The 10,181-nt window shown below is 36.2% G+C and overlaps 2 protein-coding genes across 2 annotated transcripts; both read left to right on the top strand.

The window, feature by feature from the left end:
• Positions 1–1,110: 1,110 nt before the first annotated feature.
• On the top strand, positions 1,111–4,070 carry LOC124885320 (uncharacterized protein At4g15545-like; the record flags this gene model as incomplete). The annotated part of the gene is given in 7 exon segments (XM_047408461.1): positions 1,111–1,167; positions 1,403–1,445; positions 1,942–2,034; positions 2,167–2,421; positions 2,803–2,845; positions 3,628–3,706; positions 3,794–4,070. Coding segments are annotated over 7 exon segments (663 nt in total), but the record flags the coding sequence as incomplete, so codon positions are not given.
• A 151-nt stretch (positions 4,071–4,221) lies between these two features.
• LOC124896725 (receptor-like cytosolic serine/threonine-protein kinase RBK2) lies at positions 4,222–9,638 on the top strand. The gene is made up of 9 exons (XM_047408455.1): positions 4,222–5,140; positions 5,905–6,011; positions 6,103–6,522; positions 6,963–7,214; positions 7,309–7,463; positions 7,821–7,900; positions 7,984–8,119; positions 8,241–8,390; positions 8,952–9,638. Exons 1-9 carry the CDS (start codon positions 5,106–5,108, stop codon positions 9,069–9,071), a joined length of 1,455 nt encoding a protein of 484 aa, XP_047264411.1. The 5' UTR covers positions 4,222–5,105; the 3' UTR covers positions 9,072–9,638.
• Positions 9,639–10,181: the final 543 nt, after the last annotated feature.

The following is a 10,181-nucleotide window of genomic DNA, read 5'->3' as shown; positions in this document are numbered from 1 at the left end:
TAAAGTCCTTTGACTTGGGATTAGTCAGTTCTATTTGAGGATGGGGCGGGAAAGTGATAAAGTCCGGATTCATGTCTGTCGTCGGGAAAGCCCATTATGGGGTAATTGAAGAGTTCTTTGATGAAGCAGACTACATTGCCAGGATTGAAATCTGAGCCCTATTGTATAGAAGATAGCTGAAAAACAAGCATTATAATTGTGAGTTTAGGATAAAAATCGCATATTGGCAAAACACAGGAGAGACGTTTATAAGCAGGCCTCTCACCCTGGTGACGCATTTTAAAGCCGTGCCAGTCTAGACCCAAAATGGATAATATCACTAGCGGGCTGGGTTATTGCAATAATAAGTTTTGATAAGAGATTTAAGAGAGTAATGTTAAAGAGGGAGGGGAAGGGGGGGAAGGATAGGAAGACAACATTATTAGGGGTATTTTGTCTAAGACTCTTTAGCTTCATTTTATCCGGGGCTATTTGTGGCTTGTTATGGACCCTGTGGACTGCAGAAAGCTACTACCTGTTATAGAGTATGTAATTGTCAGTTTAGTGATTACCTGATTAAGTACCTCTATAGTTTCCAAAGTCATTTGGTTAGAGTAGTTAGTAGTTACGTTTACATTACATATTGCTATGTCTCAGTCATCCCTTCTGCAAGAACATTAATGCAGTCTATTCATGTAAATTATTCACTTGAATATATAAATGGAGCTTTATTCATAACTATCACCTTAATTCAGTAGTAGTAGCTATTCGTGCCTTATTAGTCCACTATCCAAGTGTTTAATGGCTTAATATTTATTGAGCCAGCGCTTTTGTTTACTCATGTTACATTGCCATTGGACTAGTATTATAGTACAGACGACTACATAACTAGTTGGCTGTTTTCTCTATCTAAGCTGTGTCGTACATGCACATGCATTTATATATATAGTACACGGGTAAGTATCATGTGTTACCTTCTCTGAACTCAACCTTTCACACCCACAATCCACCTATCCCCATAAGGTGCTAGTCTTCTTGACCCGAAATTCTAATATCATGTATAAACAATAAAATTAGGGTATTGTTTTTGGATCTGATTATTCTAAAAGGCTGATCTCTTGAAAATTACAGTTGGAAACCTTCAGAAAGACACTTATGAGATCGCTTAATGAGGAAGAAGACAACCCGGTAAGTCCTTGTATGAAAATTGAAGGATTTCTTCATCTTCCTGCTGTTTATTAACTACGGAACATAGTATTCCTGTAACTAAAATAATGCCTTTGAGGGTATTATACTGTTACATGGAAATGGGCTAAATTTTGCTGTGCTGAAACTTTTAGAGGAACTAGAACACAACCTGCTAATCTTGTACATAGAGGATGCTGTCTCTCATTAATAATCTGTTGCTTTTGGTGTTTGACAGGCTGGAGCTCCAGATATTGCTAAAAATGGACAAAACCGATCAGGTTTATCTTTTTGGTCATTGCTCAATGTTTATTTTCATTATCTGAAATTTGCTCATGTTCAATAAATATCTTTGTGTGAAGGTGTTCTGTTGCCATGTCTAATATGTTCCACAGTTTGCTATGTGAAATATATTTACTAGAGTGGAGTTTCTCCTTAACTCTTGATATAGGAACTTTTCTCTTCGCACGAGGATATAAAGAAGTTGCCTATTAATAATTCTAAGGATTAAAAGGTTTTATTGTTTTGAGAATCCTTTGTGCATCTTTTGTCATATGCAGTCAACAGTCTAATATACTTGATTCATTTCCTCTTTCCTTTTCATTTTCTCTTACCCTATATTTCGGGCCCTTCTTTTTCTATTCGGTAAATTAGGGTAAGAGGAAACGAGCAGCTCTGCCAATTATTTAAAATGGAAGGTATTTTATCTCTGAGCGCTTTAAAGCAACATTTTTAACTTACAAGTTTTACTTAACCAAGCTAGTTTGAATAATTTAGATGAAGATTCTTCCTTGCCACCTGCAAAACCTCCTCAAAGGACCCAGTCAACAGATGGTGGATATTCACGTTCAGAGGATGCCGAGTCAGAAAGTACGCTCGAAAATCCAAATTGTCTGTATTGTGACATTATGGGTTACCTCTGGCTAAGCAACTTTTAATCTACAGAACACTTCACATTATGTAGCTTAATCAGAAACTTTTATCTTTATTCAATGGTTGCAGCTTCTAGGCCTCGAATATCACCAAGTCTCTTGTTAGCATCGCAGACTAGCACCCCACGTTTTACTCCTCCTGGTTCCCCTCCAAGTCTTTCAGCATCTGTGTCTCCTTCAAGGTCGCCAAGACCACTGTCTCCAAGGAGGCATTCTATTTCATTCTCAACGTCAAGAGGCATGTATGATGACAGATCTTCAGTATTTTCTACACCCCATAGCCAGCATGGCTCGATGTCAGGCCTTGAAGCAGGATCGCAAACTGGTTTGTTCTTCTTCTGAAGAGCTCATATTGGGTTCCTTTCTTTGCTCATTTTTGGCATGCATGATTAAATTTTGCGGTGTTTGTTCAGTCTAAAAGTACAACACTCTATCTTCAGCTCAAAGGTTGGTGGGATGAATAAATTTTACTTAATGAAATAAGTTCATCCTAGTTGAGGGCCTATTTTGAGTTGGGTAATGCAAGGGAAAAGGGACAGTTTTGTTACCATGTGTTCTAAGTTCACCAGTCACTACTCTTTTGCACCTATATATAGTGCATGAAGGCATAGGAATGTCTCTACTTGCTCCTTAATTTAACTAAATTAAAGCCTCGTGTGTTTGAGGTCTGACATGAGTATCCCAACTTTTGCATGTACTGTTCCAGCACGAGCTCGAGTGGATGGGAAAGAGTTCTTCCGACAAGTCAGGTAAAGCTATTGCTGCTGCAAGCAAAGTTATTATCTATTTCGTACTGACTGAACCACCACACTTTGTTAGAGAAAGTTCAATCACGTATGTAGGATTGACAAAAAATATATACTTATTTTGCTGTCACAATGTACCCTGAGGGTCTAAAAGAAAGTCCATCTGTAAAATTCACTACAACCTGCTCCACTTAGGGTCATAATGTTATACCTCAATGTTCTTTCTTTTTTTATTTTTGATATGAGACAGTTGCTCTATTTGATGTCATTAACTCAAGATTGAAGCATCTAACTGTATTTGCTTAGCAGAAGAAAATTAATGCATAAGTTGGAGATCTCTTGTACCAAAAATATGGTTTTTATCTATTTCCTCTTTAAATAAGGCTCTCGTAAGATCCTCCTGACACAATAATTGATTAAATTGTATAAGATACTTCTATCACTAAATCTCCTCTCTTTTTCTTTAAATTCTGGAGCTAAATTGCTTCTATCATGTTGGAAGCATTTTTGGTGTTCGCTTTGGAAATCCCTCTTCTTTTTTCTTTTTTGTGTGTGTGTGTGTGTGCGGGGGGGGGTCGCAGAGCTAAAAAATGTACTTCAGTGGAATGACTGAAAAATGTCTTTATTATTAGACCTACTATTGCAAATGTCGGATATTCCATAACTCTGATGATTATCAGTCTTCTCTAACCAGTTTGTGATATATGCTCTGTTTTCATTTTTGTATATCGTAAGAGCTTTTGAGCTTCTATATCATTACCATGGGATGGTTTGTGCATTATCAGGAGTCGGCTATCGTATGAACAGTTTGGTGGTTTTCTAGCAAATGTTAAGGAATTAAACTCGCACAAGCAAACAAAAGAGGTATGCGTTGGCTGACATGATCTTACGACATTAGCTTTCATAAGTTGCTCTTTACAAATATAACAACCTTATTTCTGGACGTGTTAGGAAACTTTGCGGAAAGCAGCTGAAATTTTTGGCCAGGAAAACAAAGACCTTTATACAATCTTTGAAGGGTTGATCTCTCGTAATGCCCAATAAAATGGCCAAAATCATCCTGCATTGGTGCATGTTGAATGTATTTTTACTGTAAAGTGACTGAATAAACTAAATGTGCCAAAAGGTTGTAATTATTGTTTCACTACATTGGAGCTTCTTCTTTTGTTACAGATGTATTTTATTTTAATTTATAGGTTCAAAAAAAAAAAAAAAGATTTTTCATGTACATCTTATTCAACTCAAATATTTTGAGCTTCAAAACAGAGTAGTGCTTCAATTCTCATCAAGTTCTCTTCCTTCCTTTACCCGGTCTTCATTCAGAGTGGCAGATCCAACAATGGTCCCTTTTACCAAGTCTACCAGATAGAAGATGGTAGAGGGCCAACTATCATTGCCTTGCACAAGACGGTGCCCTTTCACTTCGAGTTCTTAGTTTGTTTCTGCAAGAACCTAGCTTGTCATAGTGAATTGTGTATGCATGTCTGCTAAAACATTTGGAATCTACTCTATCAACTTGAAATACAACTATGGTTAAATTCTAAATTTGTCACCGACTTCATTCCACCCTCGGCAGAGGAAGTGAAAGAAAGGGAAGAAAACTAGAAAAGAATGAGAGTAACTGGAATCTGGGAGGAGGAAAAAAGAAATGACATGTAATTAGTAGAAAATGAAGTAAATAGGTTTTCCACCCATTTTCATGTTGGTCAAGGTTTCTCATTAATTTCTCAATTTATAGAAATACCTATGCGTGCATGTATGTGTTGTCATGGTAGTCACAAATGGTATAGACAAAGTTACAAATCTAGAATATAAGTGGTAAGCACAAGCAAATATAAAAGTTACATACAGACACAAAGCAATGTGTTCAGTCGAAATCACAAAATCTATCCTAAATCTGTCTCTGGTAGTGAGTGAATATATACATATTGTCGGATTATATATTTATTTAGATCCACCAAAGTTCCTAAATGGACACACAAATTAATGTATGTACTATATATTAAGAAAGAGGTACATACGTACTATAGTCTATATGCAAGTTTGGTAAATAACGTTTTGGTCCCTAGTAAATATTTTTTACAGGTTCCACAATTTTGGGTATAGGTGCATTGGCATGCAGGTTGACAACATAACCACTATTCCCTCTTTTTTCATTTTCCTCATTTTCTCCTCCTCCTCCTCTCTAAACTTCTTTCTCTCTCTCATTCATTCTGCAATTCTCCCATTTTTTGGCTTTTGGGTTCTTTGATTGTGAGGATCCATGGAAACTATTCTTGAACATTCAGTTTCTCCATGGTATGCATATATTCTCAATCTTTCTTTCTTATGATTATGATGATATTTTCTGTTTATTGCTTCATGATGTTCTCTCTATTGGCGAACTGTACAGCCCTGGCCATTTATTTTGTTTTCTGCATATTATTTCCTGTTTGATTTTTTTCTCTTCCTGGTAAATCTTGTTGTTGCTAATTTGTATTTTTCAACCAGACTAGATAATTGCTTAATGTATGTGTTTGCAACACCACGCCCATAAGGCTCTCTATGTGTATGCGTGCACGCATAGCTATCTATCTATCTATCTACCTTTCTGTTATATGTTATGGGAATTCATATCTGGATCGTTATGTGCATATATAAATATCTTATCAGATAAATCCACCACCTCTCAATTCCCAAATTTGTTGGGCCCTGCTTGCTATATGAGTATTTACATATAGGATTCATTATAGACTTTGACTATTGCTACTTTGATCATCAACCAATCGCAACTTCCCTCCTTTGTATGGATAATTGTCAATATGTGATAAAATTTATGCATGCAATGACAAAGGTAGAAAGACATCAACAATTGTCATATTGGGGTAAAACAAGAAATTAATGATATAGGGGAGTCAAATTTGAATGAAACTGGACAAAATAAATGGTGGAAGTAGCCTTTTCCTTGTTTGTACGCCTGTAGAAGCTTTGGAAATATTTGCTTGATTTTCTGAAACCTAACATCTATGCTTTTAAAGAAATGGTCTTAATTTATATCTCTGGTTTCTCAATTATGTTAACAGTGAGAATACCTGCAATAATGCTGGTGAAGAAGAGTCAGGAGAGGAGCTTTTCAAGATAGGACCCAAGATGCTATTTTGTGCTTCCTCCATTTCTCTCACAGCCGAAGGTGATAATCCTTCGGACACACTAGTTTCGTCATCATATTATCTTGAATTACACGTGTTTATCTCTGCCATATTTTATCATTTTTATGCTAGAGTTTCGAAGTCTAAGCGTGGGGGAAGATCATATGGATGAGGATTCTACTAGAGAAGTTATCAAGGAGGATAAAGTATATGAGGAGTCGATAAGAGAAACTTCTGCTCCAGATCAGACCGAGTCTGAAACAACTACTTCCAAGACCAGCACTTTAGATTCAGATGGTTGGCAAGGATTCATTAAAAGACTAAAGAAAGGGCCGTCCATACAGTTGCATACTTTCCATCCTACCATTCCTTCCCTACCTTCACTACCTTCCATAAAGATTTTATCCAAAAGAAAAAGTAGGAGTGCACGGCGTAGCATGCCAATGCTGCCTGCTCCTACTCTAGATGCTGATTTGCAACATTGCTTTGAAGCTAACTGGAAGAATTTCTCCCTCTCTGAACTTAAGCAAGCTACTGACAACTTTAGCACTGGTAAAGATATTTTAATTTCAGAAATCTTTGTAGCTACATGGCTTGGAGGTAGCTAACTTTATGATTTTTATCTTCATAGTACTCAATTTTCAATGAAGTGTGGCCCAGTGGTTATGAAGTGGGAGTGAGAACCTGAGGTCTCAGGTTTAAGTCCCATCAGAGACAAAAAACACTAATGATTCTTCCCATCTGTCCTAGCCTTGCTGGACAGAGCTACCTAGTATCTGCTGGTGGGAGGTGGCAGGTATCCTGTGGATTTAGTCGAGGTGTGCAAGTTGGCACGGACACCACGGTTATCAAAAAAAAAAAAAAGTACTCAGTTTTCAGCTCTTAGGGGTTTCAGCTGACTGAGCTAGTTTCTTTCTCAAATTTAAAGTGCATATGTTAGTATTGTTCAAGAACCACATTGTGATGCCAATTTTTTTTTTTCATTTTGGAAGATAACTTGATTGGTGAGGGAGGTTATTCTGAAGTATACAAGGGGCTTCTCAAAGACGGCCAACCTGTGGCGGTGAAAAGGATAACCAGAGGATCTCAAGAGGAAATGACGTCTGACTACTTATCTGAGCTAGGAATTTTAGTACATGTTAAGCATCGAAACGTTGCCAATGTAATTGGCTATGGAGTCGAAGGGGGAATGCACCTTGTTCTTCCTTTATCTCCTCATGGGAGCTTAGCTAATATGCTCAGTAGTATGTTCATTAACATTCTTTTTATGAACTGCTGCCGTCTCCAGAACTATTAACAACTAATTAGTTTATTTTATTATGTTTGCAACATTTTCAGGTGACAGAGGTAAATTGACTTGGAACAGAAGGTATAATATTGCTCTAGGCACTGCAACAGGTCTTGCATATCTTCACGAGGGCTGCCAAAGGAGAATTATCCACAGAGATATCAAGGCTGCTAACGTATTGTTGACAGAAGATTTTGAGGGTCAGGTATTTCTTTGAACCAGTCATCATGAGATGAAAATTTGTGTTTGTGGTGTTCCACATTGGCTGACCTGAAATTGACTTCATTTCTGTGATTTCGGAATATCACCTTCCATAATACCTGCATATAATACATATTCTCAATTTGTGTGTTTTATTCTATGCTGCCGACATAAAGTGTTCAAGCTTGGATCTCTCTCATAATTTTAGGGATAAAAATCAATGCAATTTATTTACAGATTATTGATTACATGATTGTGTCTAGAAATATGGAGTCACAAGTTTTATAAGCAAAGTTATAGGGCTTCTGTTTTGTCCACATTTAATTGTAGGTTTTGTTGCTCATCTTTTGGTTTTCTGTAGATTACTGATTTTGGACTTGCAAAATGGCTCCCAGATAAGTGGACTCACCTCACTGTATCGCAGTTTGAAGGAACCTTTGGGTTTGTGGGAACCTAAGCTTTACCAGTTGTAAATATGCAATAAGGATCCTTGTAGTAACTTTCATCTTGCATGTTCATGACAGATACCTCCCTCCTGAGTTCTTTATGCATGGCATTGTGGATGAAAAAACTGATGTGTATGCTTTTGGTGTGTTACTGCTGGAGATTGTTTCTGGACGTCCTGCTTTGGATGAAGCTCATAATAGTGTTGTGATGTGGGTATGTAATTATCTCAACTCTCTTCAATTAGTCAATTGCAAATGTAGTACAATATAATTGCCCTATTGCTCCTACTATCAATCAGATTTGTAGGATAAACTGAAACCAATTAGCTTTACAGGCAAAATCTTTGCTCCTCAACAAGAAAAATAGTGAGATAGTTGATCCATCACTCGGAGATGAATATGACTTAGAACAGCTTAATCAGATTCTTATGGTTGCCTCATTGTGCTTACAGCAATTTTCAACAGATCGGCCTTCAATGATCCAGGCAAGTAAATTGAATTTTAGTCGAGAAATAGCCAATCTTACAATATCATAGTAACAGTATCATTTAATAGAAGGTATAATCTACTGATGAACGTCACAATCACAGAGTTTAAAGCTCCTCTTAATTCTTGCATTCTGCATTCTCAAAACAAAGACAGTTTCTTTTGCTGAAGACAATGTTTAAATGATTAAGAAACTTTACTGGCCGAGGCATCGGCATTCTCCTTGTGTTTTACTCAAAGCCTGATATATTGTACTGCTTTTTTTGGGAACACATGGAGAATAAGCTTGATTACTTTTTCCTCTTGTTCTCACCTAGGCCAATGGCAAGTTTATTTTTGAGAATTATACTACAAATGGTTAGTGTTTTTATCATATAAACACTGCTGGTCAAAAGGAACTTCCTTTTTAGTTTATTGGTCCATCCTTCTGATTTGCAGTACGTAATTGCTTGTTTAGTTTTAGCTTTTATGAAGAATTACTTGGTCTTGTATTTTGTAACATAATATACCATGACAAAGCAAAATACATTGTATTCTTCTTTTTTTATGTTATCATGCAGGTTGAACAGATGTTAGTTGCTGCTCAAGGCATTATACAGAGCAAGAAAAAGTTTCAAAGGTGGCCTCCCCTCAAGCGAAGATGCGCCATGGACCAAGATACGCTGCTTGAATCGCCCTAACCAAAGTTTACAGATAATCCAAACCAGTAAAATCAGGTGGAACTAGAGACATTTTCCTTGTTAGTAGTGAGGATCTTTGATGCGATTGATCACTGATCACTCCATAGTTAATGTATGCACCATGGAGCTTGTATCAATCCAACTGGGACAAGAAATTAAAATAAGAAGAGTAATGCTTCAAGAGTTTCAAGTTTTGACAGTAGCAGCTGCTTTCTTCAATGAAAATGCAGTAAAGTATTCAGCTTCTATGTTGAAGAAGAAAGAGAGGCCAACATATAGGGTGAACATGTAAATTCTTCTCCAGTTTACACCCTTTTTTTAGATACATCTACAAACTTCTGAACTAGCTAGATATTGGAACTAAAGCCAATTGATGCATAGAACTGTGAACTGTAGATATATGTGTGTGTGTAGGTGAATTGTTATATACTAGATTGCATGTATGTAAGCTTGGCATGATTTGACATGCCCAGCAAATAAATATGCATAGTACATTCTTCTATTAGAAAGTGCAGATACTGTCTAATGAGCGGTTTATTTAGCACTATTGAAAGAATTTCAGATGCATATCTTCCTCTTTAATTTACTACATTCTGGTTTTGCTTTTTTCTTGATGTCATTGTCACTAAAAACGGATGATCGAAGATTTATTCATAACTAAGAAACCAATTAAAATGGAAGGTTATTGAAATAAGAGTGAATTCTCAAAATAAAAGGCAAAATCAAGGCTAGATATTATGCACAAAAGAAAAGAAAAAAAAGGGGCAATTGGGAAAGGTTTGAGAGGTTATACACTTTCTTGTTATTGAGATGAAATCGGAACTAAAATAAGCTGAGATATGAACAAAGTGATCAAAATAGGTTACTCTTTAATAAGTTATCAAAATAGGTGTAATAAATCTTTAATAAGTTATCAAAATAGGTGTAATAAATTATTAAGTTTTACTCTTTTTTTCTAACGGTGAAGTAACGAAGGTGAACAGTAAATTTTTTTTTTGTAAAACGTAATAAATTATTACGTTTTACAAAAGTTTTGTAAAACGTAATAAATAAAATATAATAATTTATTACGTTTTACACGAAAATACAAAAAAATGTATTGTCCCATCA

Source organism: Capsicum annuum, chromosome 1 (assembly GCF_002878395.1).
Source record: "Capsicum annuum cultivar UCD-10X-F1 chromosome 1, UCD10Xv1.1, whole genome shotgun sequence".
Lineage (NCBI taxonomy): Eukaryota > Viridiplantae > Streptophyta > Magnoliopsida > Solanales > Solanaceae > Capsicum > Capsicum annuum.
Note: the sequence above shows the minus strand (reverse complement) of the source record. Positions and strands in the feature narration are given on the sequence as shown.